At 40.3% G+C, this 23,042-nt stretch overlaps 1 protein-coding gene across 1 annotated transcript; it reads right to left on the reverse strand.

The window, feature by feature from the left end:
- Positions 1–11,606: 11,606 nt before the first annotated feature.
- Positions 11,607–21,299, reverse strand: arsh (arylsulfatase H). Its single transcript, XM_056390200.1, has 11 exons — positions 21,201–21,299; positions 19,942–20,097; positions 19,617–19,738; positions 19,362–19,484; positions 17,710–17,912; positions 16,114–16,334; positions 15,288–15,424; positions 14,525–14,662; positions 14,256–14,415; positions 13,366–13,487; positions 11,607–12,630 (listed from the first exon to the last, which is right to left on the reverse strand). The coding sequence occupies exons 1-11, from the start codon at positions 21,203–21,205 to the stop codon at positions 12,239–12,241; spliced, it is 1,779 nt and encodes a 592-aa protein (XP_056246175.1). The 5' UTR covers positions 21,206–21,299; the 3' UTR covers positions 11,607–12,238.
- Positions 21,300–23,042: the final 1,743 nt, after the last annotated feature.

Genomic DNA, 23,042 nt, shown 5'->3' on the forward strand with positions numbered 1-23,042 from the left:
GCTGTTGCAGAGGGAGACAAGGGGGGCTTTTAATGTCAGAAGGTGAACGTGTCCATATCTGAGTGTAAATAACAGATTTCTGAACATAAACCATTGAATGAGCGTTTTATGGTATGTTGTGTGTTGACGTTAACAGCTAAAAGAGTGAGCAATGTTGCCACACTCCAACCTCATGAAGTTTAGCTGGTTTGAGTGATAATGACAGATCACAGCAGCACCACCCTTCATACTGCCGCCATTTTCACAGAGGTGTAGCCAGATCGAGGTTATCACAACTTTAAGACTGAATGGTGATTTAACATGAATGAGGTCACTTAAGCCTATTGCTCTGATAAGACAGCGCAGGGTTAGCCAAGAGCCCGTTTGAATTCATTTTAAAACGGCGCTTTAAAACATAAAGGATCTCCATCCAGACGAGCAATGTAGCTCCGTATCAGAAATGATCTCTGTGCATACTAACACACCCGACAGCACATATCACATGACCAAACTCTTACTGTATACAATGGGCATGGTGTAAACAAGAAGCAGATCGTCTACTCTGCAGTTGGATAGTTGGAGAAAATACTACAAACAAGGAACAGCGAAGGCAGCTGGTGCATGATAACAACATCACCATTTGTTGTTTGTTCAAATACCTAAAAAGACTAATATTTAAGCTTCCCTGTCGTGCATGTCTGTCAGTCAAGTAGTGTGATGGTAAACTACCGCAACACCTTGATTTAACTTTGACACGAGCGACTGTTGCTCGCATGATGGCTCTCACCAACAGTTAACATTGTTATCGTTAAACTTAAATTACAAACTCTCCTTAAATGAAAAGGCTGGTGATATTCTACATTTATCTTATGGACATCAAATCCCACAAAAATACCGAAACAAGTGAGTTCACCATGTCTCACCAAATGTGTTTAAATCTGTGACATAAATAGTCCCCAACAAATTTACTCCTATTTGAAAACTAAAAACTGCATTACCAAGCTCTTTTGGGAAATAACTGAGCCTTTTCAAATGAAGGAAACTATAAATTTGTGACCCATTTCTAAAGATTTATGTCGTCTTTAGGAACCAGTGGGCTTTGGGCTGAGTGCCACAAACAGTGTAAAGAAGCCAAAAAGGAATTGAGGGATGCAGTGTTGGTTTTGGTTTGGTCTTTTTGTGGGAATTGCCGACAATAAAAAATATATAGAATTACACCTTAACCAAGTAGTTTTTGTACCTAAAAGTAACCTGGGAAAACAATCATTTGCAATGGTCTTTGAACTTATTATTCTGTCAGTAGGGGCACCAGATCAGGAAACACTCATATAGGTCATTTTGAAAGGAAATTACAACCAACAGCAAACAATTTTGTTGTTTGGAGGACTTGTTGGACCATCACAAAACTCTTGCACACACACCCCTTCGAAAACATCCCTTTTTTACTATATTCATGGGCACGTGTCATTGACATAACACAAATAAACCTAACCCTTAGTTACTAACTGAAACCAATTAAGTCTTAACCCTCAAACAACAGAGTCCAGCATTTTGGTCCCCACAAAGGTATCGCACCCCAAGTACAGTGGGACACACACACACACACACACACACACACACACACACACACACACACACACACACACACACACACACAGAGAGAGACTGGAGGCACATTCCAATGTGTTGTCATTATCAGTAAGAAACAGGTGTGCTTGACGCCTAAATCATCTGAGGAGAGAAAAAGAGGGATGACCTACATATGTATAATGATGGCAAAAGCATGACCTCACTCCCGACACTCCCTTCGCCTCTCCTTCTCTTTCCCTCATTTCTTTCTCCTTGCATCTCTCTTCCACCCGTTCCACCCTTTGTTCCCTTCATCCCTTCTCACCCACTCCTGGCTCCCTCACCCTCGCTCATTACCACCATTTTCCTTCCAACGGAGTGACTCAGCATTTTCTCTACTGTTGTCTGCCTCACTCATCTGTTTCTCACTCAGGCCATCACTCTCTCCCCGCAGAGCAGAAAGTCACTTCTCTGACACATTGTCTCCCTCTTTTCCTTTTCCTCTCTCCTCAAAATCAAATCTGCTTCATTAGCATGAGCCAAATTGAGCACAGTATTACCAAACTATGTTGTACAAGGTTTACAATGTATGTAGAAATAATCCACTATGAAAGAAAAGAAACAAACTATTTAGATATCACTACACCATACAGCATACATGATGAAACACTAAAGAAGACAACTACTGCTTTACTATGCTGCATCATAAACTGTAATCAAAGTACAACAAATAATGCTAACAATTAAAATGAAATAATGCTAAAAGAAAATAGGATTAAGATTAGATATGATGTATTGCATTTAATGTTGTGAATCAAAGAACGAAAGAGGTAAGTGTAGGTGTTGGATTTTCTTTGGGCCAAGAGTGTGTTTAAATTCTTTGTATTTGAGTCTTTTCAGTGCTGCATAACGTTGAAGTTAACTTTGAGTTTTTTGCTGTAGTTTGATGTACTTTTCTCTTCATTTGAATATAATTAGTTTGGTCCAGTCTGTGTGAGGGCTGTGGTGAGGCTGTGCACTGTTAGATTAGCTGAGCCTCATGACCGGCTCTTTTCCTGTTGGCAACACACACCTGGGCTCACTGGTCTGAAGCTGTTTATGTGATTTTATTGCTCTTTTTGGATCATAATTAACGGATGACATTGGCCCAAATCTGCTTGGCCACTATTGTTTGTTGTGTTTTGGACTCCAAGGATGTTCTTATAAATTTCAGTTCGCAGGCTTTCACTTGGGTGTTCTCATAATCTTGGTTTTTCAGGGGCCCACACACTTAAGTACTACAAAATAAAACCAACTACGGATTTGACTGTTTTTTTTTTTTTAGCTAAGTTTAGTTTGCTATACCAGGTCTGTGGATTTCTCAAAGACATAGGAAATCTTCGATCCCTTTTCATTTGCAACAAACTTAAAATTAATGTAAATGTAGTTGTAAATCCTCAATATGTATAATTACAGTATTTGCTCACACAATCTAAATGGAGCCCAGCACAAAAAAAACCTGTTTGGATTCCTCTGGAAAATCATGATCTTGGTCTTTAGCTGATGCTCTGATCTCTTTAATCTCCATCCTTCTCAACTCAGGGCAGAACCTTGTCTAACTTCACAACCCCCTCTCTCGATCTGTCTGCACCTCTCCCCTCTAACACACAGACAAATCACACAGACATGCCTCTCAGTCCTGCCTTTCACTCCCTGTAGACTTCCTCATCTGGATCGAAAACCGTATGTTTGTGATCTTTCCACAACATCAAAGAACAGCCTCTGCGCAGTGGACTCCATACTCTCACCGGATTTCAGCCTCTCTCTCTATTTCTTCTCCTCCCTTCATCTCTTCCCTCTATGACTGTTTTTCCCCCCTCTTGGGCTCGCATCATTTCTGTCCCTCCTTGGCTTCATCATCCCTTTCTCTTTTCAGTGCCAGAGGCCTTCTCTCCATCCCAAGCTGTCTCTCTTCATCTTTCTCTTCCCTCCTCACATCAATATCCCTCAATCTCTCCTTCTCCCCGTAAACAGAGTGACCCTTCAGTCTGCTGTCGCCTCTCCGCCTCCAGACTCCGCGCCATCTCTCTCACTCTCTCTCTCTCCTGTGGGTAAACATGACCCATGCTTCGATCATCCTCTTGTCATTTTGTCATTATTATGCCCCCTGAACCCCTCTCCATCTCTCTCCGTGTCCCTTCTCCTCTCTCCTTTACACTGCCTCTCTCAATCTCATCCCTCAGTTCATCTTACCCTCCTCTTCTCATCTCTCCAGTGAAGACAAATACTTCTATAAGTCTTCAGCCATCTTTCAGAAAACAATGCCTCTCCTCCTTGTTCCTTCAGCCTTTTGTGTCATCTCTCTTTCTCCTTCAAGATGAAATGTCGCTCTGCGAATGTCCATCGTTTTTCTCTGTCCTTTTATTTCCCATGGACAGACTGACCTACGCATCTGCACTATATGGCCAAAAGTAAACGGACACACAATCAATACATCCATACAGTGTGTGTGTGTGTGTGTGTGTGTGTGTGTGTGTGTGTGTGTGTGTGTGTGTGTGTGTGTGTGTGTGTGTGTGTGTGTGTGTGTGTTTGTTTTTGTTTTTTGGAGTATCTAATTCCAAAACCATTTGCTGTACCAATACACTGCTATAAAAGCCTCCACTCCTCAAGGAAGGCTTTCCATTTTTGGAACCTGTCTGCAGGGATTTGCTCTCATTCAGCCACAAGAGCATTAGTGAAGTCGGTCACTGATGTTGGGCTAGATTGGAGTTGGTGCTTCAATTAATCCCAAAGGTCTCTGATAAGGTCAAGGTCAGGGCTCTGTGCAGGCCGGACAAGTTCTTCCACACCAACATAGAAAAAAGATTAATTTGTGTACCTCTCTGTGCACACAGGGGTATTGTAATATTGAACAACAAGAGAGCGTTTCTGTCAAACACAAACCTGCACTATTGCACATTATTGTCTGAAATACCATCATATGCTGCATGTTAAGATTTCCTTTTGTTGGACATTAAGCGCTTTGCTCATACTTATGGTGGAAGAGCGCCTTGCACATTTTACTTAAGTAAAAGTAACAATAGCAAAATCTGACTATACTCTACAACATGTAAGTCATGCATTCAAAAATATTACTGGAATAAAAATACAAAAGTACTAGCGACGAAATATATTTGCATTACAAAAAGTACTGGATTATAATTACTGATGCATTACATCGTTTTAATGTTGCATGTCTTTATATACTGCTGGGAAACTGCTGTTAATTTCCCCCTGGGGATCTATATAGTCTTGTATTATTAGTCTGAATCTGTAAGCCTGTGTATATTCTCATTTGTCCAGGTCATAGTATCCTAAAGGAGTTTTTAAATCGAAAACAACTGGACTAGGTTATTTGTCTGGGAAGACGTTTCACCTCTCATCCAAGAGGCTTCATCAGTTCGTGTATGCATCTGACCAGGCTAGGACTGGTCCTAGCCTGAATCTGTAAATGTAACTAGTTATCAAATAAATATAGTGGAGAAAAATTTACCTCTGAAACATAGTGCAGTAGAAGTATAACTTTAGCATAAAATAGAAATACTCAAAGGAAGCACAGGTACTCAAGTACAGTAATTGAGTAAATGAACTTATATTTTCCATCGACTCATTAAAACAGTCAGAAGTATAGTACAGAAAGATTAGTGAACTTGGGGTGCCCATATACTTTTGGCCACACTGTATGGTGCATCTTTCCATTGTTTTTTTTTTTGCCTCTGCCTCTTTTTCCTCATCCTTACTTCTTGCATCCCTGCATGCTTCTCTATCTTCATTGTTCTTTTTTTGTTTGTGGGAGAGGATCATTTAAGTTTCTTTCCACTTTTCTGTGTGAGTTGGAGTCAGAGACTGAGAAAAAGTCTTTCTCTCCAACAGCACCACCTCCTCCCTGCTACCATGCCACTTTCCATTTTCCACCCCAGGAGCAAGATCCTTAAGGTTTTGATCAATGCCTCACAATTATTTTCTTTCTCTCATCCCTACTTCAGCCTTGTTTCCTCTGATTTCTTTCCCCAATCACTGCAGTGCGAGTGTTTTTCTCAGTTCCACTACCTGTCGATCTCTTTCCCAATCTGTCTCCCACATGAAACACTCTGACAAAGGCCTGTCTCATTCTTCAGGAATGATTTTGCTCTCTCTCTCTTCCTCCCTCCTGCTCCCTCTCTCTCCTTTAACCCTTCTGTGAGAGAGAGAGAGAAAAAAAAAGGTTTTGTTCAATTCGTCATCAGCCAGTCTGTATCTCGTTGGTCACACCTCAAGCATCTCTCTTGTTTCTATGCCTCTATTCTCCCTCTTCCATTCCCACTATCATTCATTCCATCACACATCACCCCTCCCTCCTTCACTGACCATTGCACCATTTTTCCATTATTCATTCCTGCCCTTGGTCCTATTCCCTCTGCTCCTCACCAGCCTAGACCCTGTCATGATGAATTATAGAGAGAATATCTGGTCATAGGTCATAAATGCTTCAAACTGGTTTCACTTGTTGTTAGATAGTATAGTTTAAATTCAACATTTTGTTTGATTGTTTTTCCTCTAAAGAATATGGTTTTTGTTTCCTGTCTTGGTGATTTGAACCTGCTGGCCTGTTGGGAGGGATGTTCTCTCTGTTGATGCATATTGATATTGATATTAAAATATGTGCATTTTTTTGTTTACAACCCTAAATATAACATCTACTAGATTCTTAGATTAGATGACTTTGAAATGCTAATGTTTGCTTTTATCTCTCCTGCAGCTATACTTCCTCCTCTTTGTTTAATTTCTATAATTAAAATGTGTCCTGTCTTCCTTAAGAGGGCTTGTGTGCCGTAAGTGTTAACCGAATTTCCTTAATAATAATTAGTGTCACACATTGTAGAGTATTACTGTACATATATCCTGGGGTGAAATTCCCAAGGTGGTGTAATTGGTCAGTAATCTCATTTCACTCCTTTCCTCGCTGCGCCACATCTTTCAACACAGAGAAGGCACATGGGTTTTGTTATCATCCATTAAAGAGTAAACAAAGAAAAGAGTTGATCGTTGCTAGACAGATTTTGTGTTATATCCAAACCAAACTTGTGGGCATAAATGAGAACATGATGGCACTGAGAGTCCCACCGATCATGTGGTATTTTTTTTTACCTAATTTATGTCAGACTAAACTGAATGACTTGCCTCAACAAAGGAAGTTTAGGGCAATAAAATGCAAATACTAAAAACTGTTGCATCCTATTCAGTGGTTTTGCAGTCGCTAAGTAGGATAAGTGAACATATGCCGGCCATGCACGTAGTTTGCATCCCTGTGACATCAGCAGTCCGAGCTGAAACAGGCTGATGCTATATGTGTGCGTTTGTGTGTTTGTATATGGGTTGAGGTGTCAGATGTGGGAGTGGGTTTCGCTTTGAAAACCTGTAATTCCCCCAAATTGCACACATGCAACATTTTGCCGCAGTTTTTCTTTTTATTTGACCCTGAGTCGAAGCGTGCCTCTGCAACAAACAAGCTAAGAGCTGTTGCTCTGGAGTGCTAAACTAAAAAACAGATGAGAGTGTTTCAGCCAAATTCTGTCAGTTTAAGAGGCATAAGGACAGGAAGAGAGGTTAAGCACACTGTGTGTGTGTGTGTATGTGTGTGTGTTGGTGTGTGTGTGTGTGGGGGTGTGTGTGTGTGTGTGTGTGTGTGTGTGTGTGTGTGTGTGCACAGCTACAATTGTCCCATTAGCCTAGTTATTTAGCTATCTGTTCCTCATCAAACCCCACCTCCCTAAACACTTCCTGTCACCAAACGGGGCTGAATGTTAAAGCTTGCACGAGGTTAGTGATTGTGACTATGGAAGAGTGTATTTTTGTGTGTGTGTGTGTGTGTGTGTGTGTGTGTGTGTGTTTGTTTGTCACTAATAGGTCTACCAGTGAGAAAATGTGCGTGCTTGTGCAAGTTTTGTGGTTTGATTATGTGTGCACAGAAGTCTATGTGTGTGTGTGTGTGTGTGTGTGTGTGTGTGTGTATGAGTGCCGACATCCCAATCCAGTTCCTTTTCCCTGCCTGGAGCCTTGTCCCCTGTGAGGGGTAATTTTGACCATATGGCATGCAACATGACACATACTCAAACCACAGACACTGTACCATACTAAAGAGACATACACAAAAACACAGCATGGTCTGGTACAGTATCACTCCCCCTCTGATCCCCCTCTGGGATCAGAAAAAGATCTACATTTAGATACAAGGGCAGAGTACAGACATGCAGAGATTGAGAGGCTTAGAGTCAATTAGAGTCAGTGGTCAGTGGTCAGTGTATGTGTGTGTGTGTGTGTGTGTGTTTGCGTGTGTGTGTTTGCATGTGTGTAGTGAAAGTTCCCCAGCAGAGACAGCATCTCATTCCCTGGAGGCTATCTCACACGGTAACAATTCTGCCCAGTGCTGCTGAAAACACGCACACATATAATCGCACAAAACGAATACATGCGTACACAAAAATTTGCCTCTGTTGCGCTGACATTTATGATCATAAACAAGCATACACCTATGTATGCAAATACATTCTCCTCTTCTCTGTACTGTGTCCTTACACTTAAAGACCTGTACTGCATGTACACAAATCCAATCTGCACTAATAGCAGTGTAAACACCTCTGTCTTACTCTGTAAAAAGCCTCATTCATTGACAAACCTGACAGACTCTCTCTCTCTCTCTCTCTCTCTCTCCATCACACACATTTTTCATGCTTCCCAATGTAATAGTGTTGTAATGGTGTGTAATTGCTGCTTTTCCACGGCAATCTATTGTGGTAGGTCCAACCACATCTGAACAAAACAGAACAGAGTAGCGGGCAACTGACAAACCACAGTGATTTTCTTCTGTTTTCTATTTTCACTAAATAACTACTTGAATTACCCAGACAGAGAAAGAAATAGATGGGCAAATAGATGGTCAGCATTTACTGATGGAGCAATATCGGTCTTCTTCTTGGACTGGTTGGTGGGGTAGTTGGAGAATTCAGTAGCAGTCACATGTGGAATGTATCGCGCTCTGCAGAAACTTTGCATCTGTGAGATCTCAACTTTTCCCCTGATTCCTCATCAATTTTAAAACTTTTTAAAATAGTGCTATGTATGTTTTATTTAGTTCCCTGGTCATGCGGCCCCGGGCCTTTCAACGCACTGCAGTCGATGTTAGCTTTAATTTTGAGGAAATAATAAAAGGCATAAACTGAGATAGGAGGGCAAAGAGTGCACGCTGCGTTGGGCATGGGCTGTAGATTGTAATGGTATGTGACAGCTTTACCACAGAGGTCAGTTGTGGTTTTAACAAAACCTCCGCCGAACAGAACAGTAATATGGCTACTGACTGGCCACAGAAACTCTGCCCTGATTTTCATGTATATAAATAGATTTTCATTTTGTTCCCTTCCCACAGTTTCACAGCCAACAAACAGCTGTCCTGAGTAGGAAAATTTTACAATTTGAGTATTTTCTAGCTATGCTCAGATGCAAAACACGCAAATTCTTTTCTTTTAGTGGCCTCCATTACGTGAATGCACTTATTATTTATATGGTCAAAAATCAGGTTTTGTACATTTACAGGAAGCTACTTACATTAACAAATACACTTTCATGTATGTTGTGTGGCCCATTGAGATGATTAGCCTAGCTTAAACTGCTAAACAGCTAGCTTGGGTCTCTCTTATGCTCAGTAATTAATACGTTATATCTGTTAATAAGTGTTTGTATGACTATTTTCTAACACTGGACGGCGCTATGTTAGCTGATTAGCTTCTGCTACCAGATTTTATGCTAATCTAGAACTAATTTGCCTCCCAGTTGTAACTGCATACTTAATGCACAGATATGAAAGGGTTATCCTCTCATCTAACCTGCAAATCAAATAGGAAAATGAAATATTAAAAATTGTTTAAAATTTCCAACAATTCTTTTAATGGTTTATCAGAAGGTTACAATGCTGTCCTACAGATACAGCTGGGAATATGCATAACTGATAAAACAATTGTGCTGTTTGTTTAGCGCATGACATTTAGACAGTATCAGAATTTTTCATATAATTCAAACTTCAAATGTTGAACACATTTTCTAGATTTGACATTAACGGTGAATTTGAGGTGAAAGTTAATTGGAAAGATGGAAAACAGATTTGCCACAACAAAGGTATCCTGCCACAGTTGGTTCATTTTAAAAATGTTCTCTGATCTATAATAAACTCTATTCTCAGCATCACCCCAACAACCCCACAACAAAATTAATTGTGTGTGTGTGTAACATGCTTAATGCAGGAGCGCTATTTCTGGTGTGTTTAAGCTGCCGTGCAGTGTTCCCCTCTCCTCAAGCTGTATGTGTGTTTATTGTGTGTCAAACAGAGGGTTGTAAAAATGCTTTATGGCGTCTCCTGAAACATTGACCTTTCCAGAAAACCACTGATCTGTTCAAAACAACATGATATACGATGTGCATGTGTACAAAATCAGGTGTGTGCAAACGTTTCTGTGTGGTTATGCGTGCACATGGTTACGTGTGTGTGACACATGATGTACAGCCAGTAACATTCTATCCCACCAGCCATCATTAACTCTGATGTCCAGCCAAATGTTGTTATGTATGGTCGACTGCATGATGTACTGTCAGAGATATAATGGAGTGGCTACTGTAATGAACTTGCTGAGTGCTTGATGTACGGGTCTCTGCTGGAGGGAGAGAAGTAAATACTATGACTGTGATGGCAACGATTACAGAGATGATAATGATGATGACGGTGATGATGATGATGATGATGATGAAATTTCCCTCCTCACCTGCAGATGAAAGTGCAATTTCTAGAGGGGGGGGTGACAAAGAGGGGAGGACAAGAAGGAATAGATGAAGAAAGCAGTTTGAGGAGATGGAGGAAGAGGAAACAAGAGGAGGGAAGGAAGGAGAGAAATGATAGCCTGCCACTGTAGCAAACTTTGATGTTCTGACAGGAGGGAGACAGTGCAAATGTTGTTGATGATGATGATGATGGTGATGATGATAATGAATGGCGTGGATGATGGAGAAGTTCCCACAGTCCTTAAAGTCTTTTATTATTGAAGATCTGTAGACCCACAGGATGTCCTTGTGGTCACAGTACGACACCCTGTTGGCCAACATCCAGCCTGCCTTTGTGTCCTTGAGCAGTGCTGTTCAGCAGCTGACTGAACGCTCTGATCTTTCTGAAGGGGAGTGTTAGTGAAAAGAAAATTCTTTTTGTGAGATCAAAAAGCACTATTATATCACCAAAATGATGGAGATGAATGGGAAGGGAACAAAGTAACAGGTGAGAATTTTGTGGATATTTAAGAAGAGGAGAGGAACAAAGGAGGGCAAGAAGAAAAAGGAGAGTGACTGATGGAGAATAAAGGGCGAAAGAAGAAATAGCCAAAAAGATGTTTATGGTGAGGTGCTTTTCTGATCACTAGAACTAAAAACAAATGATGCACAAAGGGATTTCTAACCTTCAGCTTATCACTACTGAAGCAATATTGTACTATGTTACAGCAATACCTAAATGCCACTGTATGTATCTGTGTATCTAAGACCATGCATCTTTCATGTGTTTTGCATTGACAATATGCACAGTATTGATATTCATGCAAAATTAAACAGCCCACAGCGACAGAACTGAAATCTCTTACCCTCCATATTCTCCTTCCCTCTCCCTGTCTCTCTCTCTCACACTCACACACACACACACACAGAGACACACACACACACACACACACACACACACACACAACACACACACACACACACACACACACACACACACACACACACACACACACACACACACACACACACACACACACACACACACACACACACTGCAGCTATCCATCTTCCCAAACACAGTCTAACTCTGCCCCCTAATGGCTCACGGTCTAACTTACTTTCCTGAGGAATTTTACCTCTATTTCCAATTCTTCTTACAGTAACTGAATTAGTTATATCGAAGAAAGAGACTGTGATCATAAATATTACAATGACCTCCCTATAAGCTTGAATGCAGATACAGTACCGGGAAAGACAGCTAATTAACCTTTTTATTGTATCACTCCAAGCACTGACGACATTGTAAGAAATAAGAGCACCAAATGAACAGATCCTTCATTAAATGAATCTCACATGTAATCAACAGAGTTCCCTTTCACGAGTGTTGACTCCACAGCACTGAGTGTATAGTGTAATAATGCACTGACCACAGGTGGAGCGCATTGAGGAAATTATTTAATCTTCTCTTAACTTTTGATTTGTTTCAGTAGTACTTCAATTAATTTTGAGTGCCTTGATTTGAATTTAAATTTTGTTTCAATTTTAAAGATGTCAGTGCTTGTTTTAATTTTTACTAAACAACATGACTGTTGCTTCAAATTCAATCAGTTACAAAACAATCAATTGCATTGTACAAATAAGTTTAAATTTTAGATTAAATCAAGCTTCTCAATCCAAGTCGTGTCTTGTTGGAAATCCGAAACAAAAAGCATGGTAGGATGGTTTTTACACTAAACCTTTTCATTTCTTTGAAATGCTCTTGGAACGGTGAAAGCACCCTGAGCCATAAAAACTACAGTATTATATTATTCTTAGACAAAAAGGAGTTTCACCAACCCTAAGGTGTTTTTTCTTCATGTTTTAAAGTGTTGGGTGTATTTTTCTCTTAAACATGCAGCGTGTCCTCTTTGCAGCCACAGAACGGAAAGGTCCCACAGCAGGGCTGAAGCCAGGGTCTCCACAGAATCTTGTCCCAAGTCATCTGGCTTTCAACGCCGTGTGCATCTGCATCGTCAGACACCTGTTTGTTTGTGAGAGTACTTTGATGCCGCTCCACAGCTTTGGCAGTCTGTTCAAGGATTTCAGCATATCGTGGCTCAGTATCAGGGGTCAGTGGGCGGGACTCTGAGGGGTCGTGGAAAATGTCATACAACAGCGGTGGATGGTGGTGCGTCACATGTGCACCGTGACATAGACAGACCTTAGTGTCATAGCATCCACCCGCTCCAGGGGGAGAAAAGTTGGGAGTGAAAAAGTGCACCTTGAAGATGGAGTCACCTGGAAGGAAAGACACACCAGGTAACACACATATTCACCATATACTAAGACACAGTAAACCCCAATAAAATCCCCATATAAATATTTAACATTTTCAAATTCTTACTTCCCATTTTCATTACGTCTGGTCCAAGAGAAATGGTTCTGATTTGTATGTGGTTCTAAATTTCAAAGTGCTATGAGTGGAAGGACATCTAACATGATAACATTTTTAGTGCACTAAGCTATAAGAGCGCAGTGCTGTAAAATAATTCTAATACTGTGAATAAATATACATACACTCACGGACACAGTACAATATATTTTATGTCAGCCTAAATCGGCTGAAGGTAATGGCTGCTCTTTATGTCAAATAAAATCCCAGAAACAGAATTCAGTAGGAACTGGAGTCAATAAGATGTCCTAGAGTCAGAACCATAGAAACATAAACAACCACCATCTTCAAAGTTTGAATTCTCAGCTACATTCACTCTCTAGCAAGCAAGTCAAAGGGTTTGTATTTTCTCTTGTTCAATTCATTTTAGTTTGGGAAATTTTGTTGCAGAGAGCATCAGATAAGGCAGTTTGTTTTTTAGTTTAAATTGAAAGTACAGTTTTTCTGTTTTAAAGCTAAAGTTACATCAACCCTTTGTGGCCTTATATGCAGAATAAATAATCACACCCTTTGACAGTCAAATATATTTTTCTGCCAGGTGTTTTGGAACATCTCTGTGTCAACAGTGTGCGTGAACCTACTGCCAGGTGGGTGCCAGCGGACTGCGTTCAGGTAGATGCCGCAGTAGTGGAACATGAATTCGTGGTCTGATCGCTCTACTTTCCCCTCCAACAGTGGCATTAGGTTATAGCCATCTAAATGTCTGGGAGAAAGACACAATAAAGGGAGATAGAGGGCAGAGAGCAAAGTTTGATGAGATACAGAGTGCTTTAAAATTGAGGGACAGAACATAAACACAGCACTACATGCAGAGGAGATACTACACTTGTGACCTTTTAATGACGTGAAGTATTTCACATTGTAAATATCAATCTTTGCTCACCGTCACACAGAAGGTCAGACAGGATGTGTGGCAGGAGCTATTTATTAATGTTGAAATAAAAATTTACATTTTGAAAAATTTGAATAAATGTAATGCTGAGATTACTAAAGTCCCATATAAAGGTTAGTATGTTAGAAACACAAAGAGACAAGCCTGTTATATAAAAATAAATAACAGGTACAAAAGTTTTTTTTGTCTTAATGACATAACAAAATAAGAATTTACCATATCATCTCTGACTATCTTTATGCCACCTACAATGCTCTCTAAATTAGTACCCACACAGCAACCTTCTCCCAAACAAAAGACATGGTTGTTTACAGATAATGAGGTACTTTCGGATTCACATTATAATCATGTTGCTGCAAAACATTTGAATTATTATGCTCAGGTTTAGAGTAATTGTATGGTCTTTTCTCCCCTGTTTATGTAACTCTGTAATATGGTTCGGTGCGTCATTGTATTTATCAAATACTGCAACAGATGTTTTTCAACCTTTCCAAGAAAAAAAACAAACTGGAGAAACAAATGAGAATGAACAAGAGTACACACAATACAATGAAAGCACAGATATCAGCCAGTCTGTACCTGTCTGGTTGAGTGTCCTCGGCTAAATACTTCAGGGTAGGGTACAGGTCCATAAGACTAGTGGGTTCGTCTACTACTCTCCCAGCTGCCAGTCTGCCAGGCCAGCGGAAAATACCAGGTACTCTTATCCCACCCTCCCAGCCCCCCATAGCCTTCCCACCTATAGGTGAGACATTAAGACACAACACAACACATCTTATTATATCATGTCAGGGAAACATCTGAAGGTTTGCTCTAAATACATAAAAGATTACAGTGACATCATCTACCTTTATAGATGCTGTTCCAGCCTCCTCTCTGGCCCATTACAGAGTTAGCATCCTCTAGGTGTCCACCATGGTCTGATGTAAAGTACATCAGGGTATTGTTGGCTAGACCAAGGGAGTCTACTGTCTCTGTCACCTTACCTACAAAACATAATATAGCATTAGAGATGGTTGGTAATACATCATGTGAGGGACCTGTTCTGGCTTTCCTCGTGGTTTAAGTGTAATTCTGGTAAATTACAACTTAAAACTTCTTTTCTCCTTTACTAGAATGGCAACATATTGCAACAGTGAAATCAGATGGGGCAAGAAACGCAATCAGACAGGGTGTAAACAAACCAGCAATTTAGGCAAATTATCTAAAACACTGTACGTGGAGGTACAACTGAAAGAGGGTTGTAATATTCATCATAAGAAACACCATATCCTCAGATCAGCTGAAACAGACGCATAGGGCCCTCAAACTACCACTACAGGCCACTGTATGATGTTTAACCTCCTAGGACCTGGCGTCCACATATGTGGACCTCACATTTTGGGTTCTCTAGACCACAATACTAACTTTTTCTCAACAAGGGCCTGGTGACCACATATGAGGATATTATACTGCCACTCAGTAATCGAAATTTAAAACTAATGTCCTCATATGTGGACATCATTTTTCTCAGGTCCCAATCAGCCTATATAGCAAAGAATAGAGCTCGGGTCTTAGGAGGTTAAGAATGCAAGCTAGTATTAACCCATCCTCTTTACAGCCCTGACTCACCGATGATCCAGTCCACTTCCTCTATGTTGTCACCGTAGCAACCATGGCGACTTTTGCCGGCAAAGGCAGGGGTTTTGAAGAGTGGTGTGTGGACATGGGCAAGTGAGAAGAAGAGGAGGAATGGACGATCAACGTTGCTGTGGAGGAAGTGAGAAGCTCTCTCATCAGGCATGTGTGGCATTTTGAATATTAAACATTTACAATGTTGTATTTATTTTGAAGGATAAGGTGACACTGTATTTTTCTTATTGACAGTAAATCCTACAAACAGTGTTTCATCAGTGAGCCACATACTGACTCGCTGCTTCAGGAGAATAAACATCGGGGTTTGTTTATTTTGAGTCAATCCCACATACACTGTCCTGGTAGTGTAAACACTCACTATCGCACCACATGTGCATTCATTCGTTGCTGAAAACAGTACAATGCCCAGGTGACTCAGGAATGCAACAATATATTTTCTTTTTTTAAAGATTTATGTCTTCAGTAGAAACAAACAGGCTTTGGGCTGAGTGCCACAAACAGGATGAAAGTAACGAGAGATAGACTAACACATCCTCAGTATCGATCTTTTTCGGGTTCCCAACTAGAGCCTTATCCTTTAAGTTGCCTTTCTGAAATCTAAAGTCCATTTTCTCAACTTAGAAAGTGAAAATCATAAACACTGTTGGGGATCAATGTTGTCTCTGTGGTCTGGTCAAGTCTAGTAAATTAGTTATCCAACCACATGTATACTGTATGTGAAATATGAAACAGCTCTGATCAGATCGTAAATATAAGACTTTTGGGGTTTTTTGTTTTAGTTATTTTGCTGGCTCATTCCTACCTCTTTATAAAATTTTGTGCTTCTCCCAGCAACCTCTGGGGCAGCGTCTCCACTGTCATTGGCTGTTCAATCACGTCTCGGTTCCTCATAATGATGCAGTTCCAGGTCGGCAGGAGTTTAAAGGGCACATACCACACGGCGGTTGCTAGGATACTGAGACAGAAAAGTGCTACCAGGAGCCACAGGCTGACATCAAGGAGGCCACACACACGGACACACACCTGAAAGTACACAGCACATTCACACACAAAATGGATCCACTGTCATACAATGCACAAGCACCTATTAATGTGTAACTTCCTGTGATGTGTGTCTGCTACACAATTGTACACATGTTCACACAATTTTCCATCTGGGAAGTTATTACTATATTTAAAATGTTGAACATAAAATAAAATATATATAGTTTGTATTAAAATGTAATATACAAAAGGTACGAAATAAAACTAGAAAAGTAAACAACGTTTTTAAGGTAATGCAGGTTGCTCCCACAATCCTAATCTTCCATTGCTGATTGCGAAATATCTCCCTCAATAAGTTCAATTCACATTCATGTCTCATTGTGTTCATTGACAGGGTGTTGAGTTTTACTTCCATGTGTGTTTTTAAATGAAGCATCTTAATACCAAGGATATTTTTTTCAGAGGAATACCACAGTGATTTTTGAGCACATTTGTTCTGTTATTGTACTGGACCGCATTGTACTGTAAGCTTTTGATATATTTCTATTCCCACTAATATACTACACTAAAAACCTAAGAGAATTAGCACAGTCAAATCAAAACCTCTCAGGCAATGTCTCAACCTCCTATGCCCCTATGTAACATCAACATCCCCAGTGGTATCATTTATTGTGGGGCTGCTTCACTGTATTGCACTAGACATGTAATGTAACATGGCACTTCACATTACATTGATTCTGTTGCAATGACATGAATTTGCCACTAGAGGATATCACAAACCATTACCGAAGCAGTTATTTATTTAAGTGAAACAAGTAGTACATTGTGTCCTTTGTTCATACATACAGTGCAGTACTTAAATTTAGATCAGAAAATAGTTTTATAGACCTCTGTCTCCCTGCAGGCCATTCTAAATTGTTGTAGTTCTTTATTTTGTATTCATTTATTTTTCCTCTTTAGAACAAATGCCTGTTTCAAGCCATCTTGCTTGCTCTACCTGCGGCACAGCTGGTTCCTATTTGTCTTAGTTACCATGGCCAGGTCCTCACCAAATTTTAGTTTCAACATTATTTTGCTTTCCCCTAAAACAGGTTTTCTGGCTGACGTCACTGTGAGTTTCACAATTGCAGCTTCTGTTCCCAATCTTTTTTTCAAACCCTGTGGCTCATGTCTAAGTGATTACACATTAGTTAGTTTGCTTTGGGGTGAACAGCACAGCAACTCTTTGTTTTCAAATTTAGTCCTCGTTGTCTGGCAACCCAGATGTATGTGTCTGTTTTTGTCTTTTATTTTGTTCTCTAGACCAGTCATCTTTTTCTCATATTATCTACATGTCTTTTTTCAGATCCACCTTTGTGTGATCATCTCTAAGGAAAGGGAAATAAAAGCTGAAATGACACAGAATCGGCCTTACCAGTGTGAAAAGACCAACTCCAAGTATACTGAGCAGATTTTGGAGTGTGTGCTGGAGGTCTGCCAGTATATCACTCCCATGTCCAGGCAAACAGTCATTGAACAGGGTAAACGGCAGGCCGTAGAAGTAGCTGAAGCCGTGCTGGTTTGGGTGATGACAGTGATCTCCTCTGTGTTCACAGTTCACACCCAAGTGCCACTTACCTGCAGTGACAGGGAGAGAGACAGATGGACACAAAAACAAGGACAAGAGACAGGAGTATGGATACATGTCAGCTTAACACTTTGCAAACCTGTTAAAAATGATTATTATTATTATTATTATTATTATTATTATTATCAAAGAAAAAAATAAGACTTAGGAGATAGTGACACAGAAAACAGAACAATACACAGCCACAGGACTGAGGTTGGGGTAGCGAGGGGTGTAAAGGTGGCGACACCATCAGCCCAATCCTGCCATGAATGTGACAGGTTTGTGTCGCCTCCAGCCTGGTGTGCTCACTAAAGGTCAGAGTGATACCCTTTCCATCAGAACAAATCACCTGCAAGCTCATGCACAACAGTCAGCAAGTCATCAAGACACATGGGGTAGCATGTACGTGCATCGTGCTTTCAGGATCTCGATTTCATATTGTTTCAAACAGCAGACACAGCATTAAAAAAAGCAAAAAACAAAACATATATACAAACCACTGAGAAATTATCTTTACTGACATGAAAAATATTAAGACATGACATGAGGAGTATCCAAATATCTGTAAGCCTGCCCCAAATCCAAATAATCTTTTAAAATTACCCTCAAATTTTCACTGGAATAACTTTAGCCTGAACACAATTTGATAAATAATTTGAATGCTGCAATACGTTCTAACCCTAACCCACTGTGATTTTATATCAATGCAGCAGTTATGAAGAATCTATGATAAGAGTTTGTAAACAGTTCCTTTGCCTCTCACACTTAAAAAAAAAAAATCAGCAATGTCTTTATGGCTGCGGGCGACATCTTCTGTAATGTAAAACTTTTAACTGTACATGCTGATAGAAGTTGGCATCGTTTAAATTATACTGCATTTTCAGCTCATTAAATTCAATAATATCCTCCCTCAGAAAGCAAGACACACAATTAGTAATATTCTCGTGCTGCAAAACCCTGCAGCTTCAAATTGTGGGCTCTTTCAAGAAGGCAAGGACAAGCCAGAAATAGACGGACCCTCATGAAAATCTTCAGTGTCACATGAATGGACAGTTACAGGGTGACTAATATTCTATCACATTGAGGGTGGTATCACAGAGAGCCAAGTGAAATGTATTTGTTATTCTGCATTCCTACATACACACAGGCATCTTTCTCTTACTTACTTGCACAAAACAGTGTGTGTGCCAAATGGAAAGCCATATGTTTTCCATGTGCTGCCAAAGTGTGAAAATGATCATGTACCTAACTGCATCTCAAATTGCCTCCTTATGTACAATAAGGTTTTTCTCATCCTGTCTAAAACACACACAAGCAGAACTCTGTAGAGCTGAACCATCTTCAAGCTCTACATGACAGCAAACATCTGACCTGCTGAAATGTTGATAACTTCTGTTTTTCCTGGGAAATTCTACAATGAGGACCATTAAATAAATGCTCACATTACATTATCTCACCCACTAGGCCGGTGGTGTATCCTTGTTGCTGCAGCCTCTTAGCGAAGGTGATCTCACTTGTTGGAAGCCCGCCCGACCCTCCGAGGAAGAGCAGCACCTGCACACGGCCTACGCTACCCATTCCTACTCAAGACACACACATGCAAAAAATAAAATGAAGAAACAAATATGGATCATACCGTGTTTCACAAAAGACATCGCAGTACAAACATGCCAGGTACACACTGGCTGAACAAGTTTTAGAGTGTCCGTTACCTGAGCGGAGCGCATAACGCCCCGTCATGAAAGCAGCCCGGCTCGGAGTGCAGAGAGGAGCAGCCGCAATGTGCTGAGTCAGTTTCACCCCTTCAGAAGCCAGTCTGTCAATGTTAGGAGTCCTACAGGGACAGAGCAGCCGCACATCAGTGATATCGGCGACCGGCATAATAAACAAGAACGGGTGATGACAAAATTTGGAAATAAAGAAGAAAATAAAGCCAGGAAATAGAGAGAATAGGAGCAGACAATGGGTGAGCAAATGAGAAAGAGATACACACACACACACACAACAAAGGCCCATGACACATTTGTTAGGACTTACCTGATGGTATTGTTACCGTAGCAACCTACATCGCCAATACCCAAGTCGTCCACCATCATCAGGACAAAGTTCGGCTTACTGTCCACCTCCTCAACTGTGACCTCACTTCCTGCTGTGTGGAGCAGGGAGAGAAGAAGAGGTGCCAACAGTGGGAACCTTAAGGTAAAAGATTAAAAGTGATTTTAATTTAATTTGAATGAAAAAGAATAAAAATAAAACTATCAACTGCTGAAATAATTAGTAAATTGACTGATTAATGGGTCATTAATGTTTTATTTATTAAACAAAAAACATTCTCTAATTCCAGACTCTCAAATGCAAGTTTTTTCTCTACTTTATATTATTGTGAACTGATTGGTCAAAGAAGACATCGAGTTCACATCCTTTTTTGCCACTGTATATACCAAACAATGAATCCATGTATCCCTAGAATAACTGGTAGTGATTTCATTATTATGATTATGGAACCACTGGCCTTGCAAGTCTGTGCAAAGTCTGTGTATTGTGGAATGTCTTTTGTTTTGATTTGATGTTATGTTCATTTTGTTTTATTTGCTGTTGTTTTCTTCCTATGGACCCCCCCCCCCCCCCCCCCCCCCCCCCATGAGCGGTGTCCTTAACAAAGTTTGATTGAATGAATGAATCATTAGCTGCTGCTTTAAAATACAAATTATTCCTATTGCATTTTACACATGGTCTCAACTCTTACTCCAGTTTTGCTCAGGTGACCTCTCAGACTGCCTCCTCGAGCAGCCCCATTACAGCTCACCCTCAGCAATGGTGCTCACTTGTTTTTTTTCCCAAGTACTTCGTCTCCCTCATAAGCAAACAAAGAGTTAAAATGGACCCAGTGCAATTAACCCGTTAAACACTGTGCCACAAGTCCACGCTGTCCTTACGTCGTCAAACATTACAGTATGGACCTTTGCCTCTTACAACGTGAATGATTTATCTCCCTCTAACTCTGCCCCGTGTCGTGCTGACTTGTGGTCGTGCCATTTTATTTTGTGTACAAAAATAAATATGAGTTTACAAGCAAATGCTACGCGTTGCAGACGTGGACTACAGTAGGTCCCAAGGGTGAGCAAAGTCTGCATCGTCAGGACGAGCAAAAACCGTCGACATCAGATGCACGCAACGTTTAGTTTCATTTTTGGTTTATTCGGGGAAAATTTACCGTAGTTACTGTAGAGCACATTGCTTGTGTTGTTTTTAAAAAAAAAAAAAAAAAAAGGAAAAGGCAAACCGTGTGGACTCACCTCATCCCTGCACAATGTACTGATTCTTAAAACTTCAAGAAGGTCACTCATCTACTCCTGTTATGCCGCTGGGCCCGCCTCCCTCACTACTGTGCTAAGCTTTAGGTTATGAGCGCACAACCACATTTGTATTAATGTGTGGAGTAAATGCGCATGTAAAAAAAAAGAAGGTTATATTTTAGAACAGTGGCTCTAGAGGGAGGGAATGAGGACTCTTCTCTTGTGACAACTGCATACTGTCAAATCTTCAGGTACCTACAATCTGTGAATGAAACAGCGTGAGCAGGCAAAAACTCTCTTTGGCTGAACTGTGCTTAGCTCATTTCCATATGTGTTTCACTTGAAGGGGGTCACAAACCAAAAACCATTTGTTCTGAACATGCACTCTTCAGCTATCCTGGTGTTAGAGAACATCCCATCCACACTATGAAAACTGTGTTTTATTAAATGTTCTAGGATTCAGTCCAAAGAATAATTTCTAGCAGTGGTAGATATACTCATGTAGTCTACTTAAGCACAGTTTTAATAAATTTGTACCTTACTCTGGATTTCCATTTTGTGCAGCTTTACTTCTTCTCCACCACATTATGAGGGAAAATTACTCCTCTAAATGTCTCTGGTGGATGTTGTCTCCAGTTACTTGAGATCAAGGTTTTACATGTATCATAAAAGATGAGGAATTGCTCGTCGCTGGAGTTCAAACCACTGATCCTTTTTGTCTTATGACCTTTTACAGCCACGCGAGACACAGTTACAACCCTCCTCCACAAGTTGTTTGTGGGAAGTTTTAATCACAAAGCAATTTTTCCCTCTCATACTTGGTAATTTTAATAGTTTTTATAGCTCTGATGAGTTGAAACTCTTGCAGAAAAAAAGCAAAGAGTCAGAAAAACTGAACAAAAGGTTGTATTGCAGGAATATTTTGTCGTCTTCTTCATTGTTTTGATCCCTCAGATTTATCTTGTGGCCTTGTGCAGGGTTCCTGATTCTCAGGTTGGGAACCACTGGTTTGGACAACTTAACAGTACAGGAACAATAGGTTGACCTAGTTGATTCTTAGGCCAGCTACACCATTAAACTTCTTCTTTTATCTTACAGTAAATCAAACTTGACACGTCAGGACCATTTCTATAGGCTATAAGTGAACAACCTTTAGTTGTAAGGGAGTATTTCTACACCGAGGTATATGCACTTTTACTTCTGTGTCTTCCAGCTCTGGTATTTATATGAGTCAGTTCATCCCACAGACACCAACGCAGCTGAGTTTTATTGTTTCAACCATGAAAGATAATTCAGTCCGATTTATTTGGAAGAAAATCAGCTCCATTACTGAATCAATACCAGGTCTCCATAACTGCTCGCAGTGCTGGGCTTAATTAGACTGTTGGTGTGGGTGTAATGGCTGATGGGTATGAAATGAGTATGTGCACATGCATGGGAATTATGTGCGTAATTTGTTTGGCAAGAAAAGCAACGCAAGGTTCCCACATTTAACCCCTGAGAGCCTCAGGTGTATCTTTATGGACCTGTCACCATTAATCATTCACAAAGCTCCAAACAGTGTGTGTACGAGTTCCCTTCTATTCATATCTAACATAGCAAGTATTTCAGGTGATGTGTCATGATGTGCGCATGTTTCTGACTGCAGCACCTTGTAGGCACGAAAGAATTGTCACAGGGAGAGACAAAAGCATGCGGACACTCAAACGTTAGGTAAAGGTGTTTTTCTATCGATGAAAAACACTTTAAATGTTATATTTTAAGGTTTTGGGACCTCACTGTCTGTATTCTATATATCTTAACTGTAAAATTACCAGTATTTGATGAAGTATAAAGCAAAAA

The sequence above is a fragment of the Seriola aureovittata genome, chromosome 11 (assembly GCF_021018895.1).
Source record: "Seriola aureovittata isolate HTS-2021-v1 ecotype China chromosome 11, ASM2101889v1, whole genome shotgun sequence".
Lineage (NCBI taxonomy): Eukaryota > Metazoa > Chordata > Actinopteri > Carangiformes > Carangidae > Seriola > Seriola aureovittata.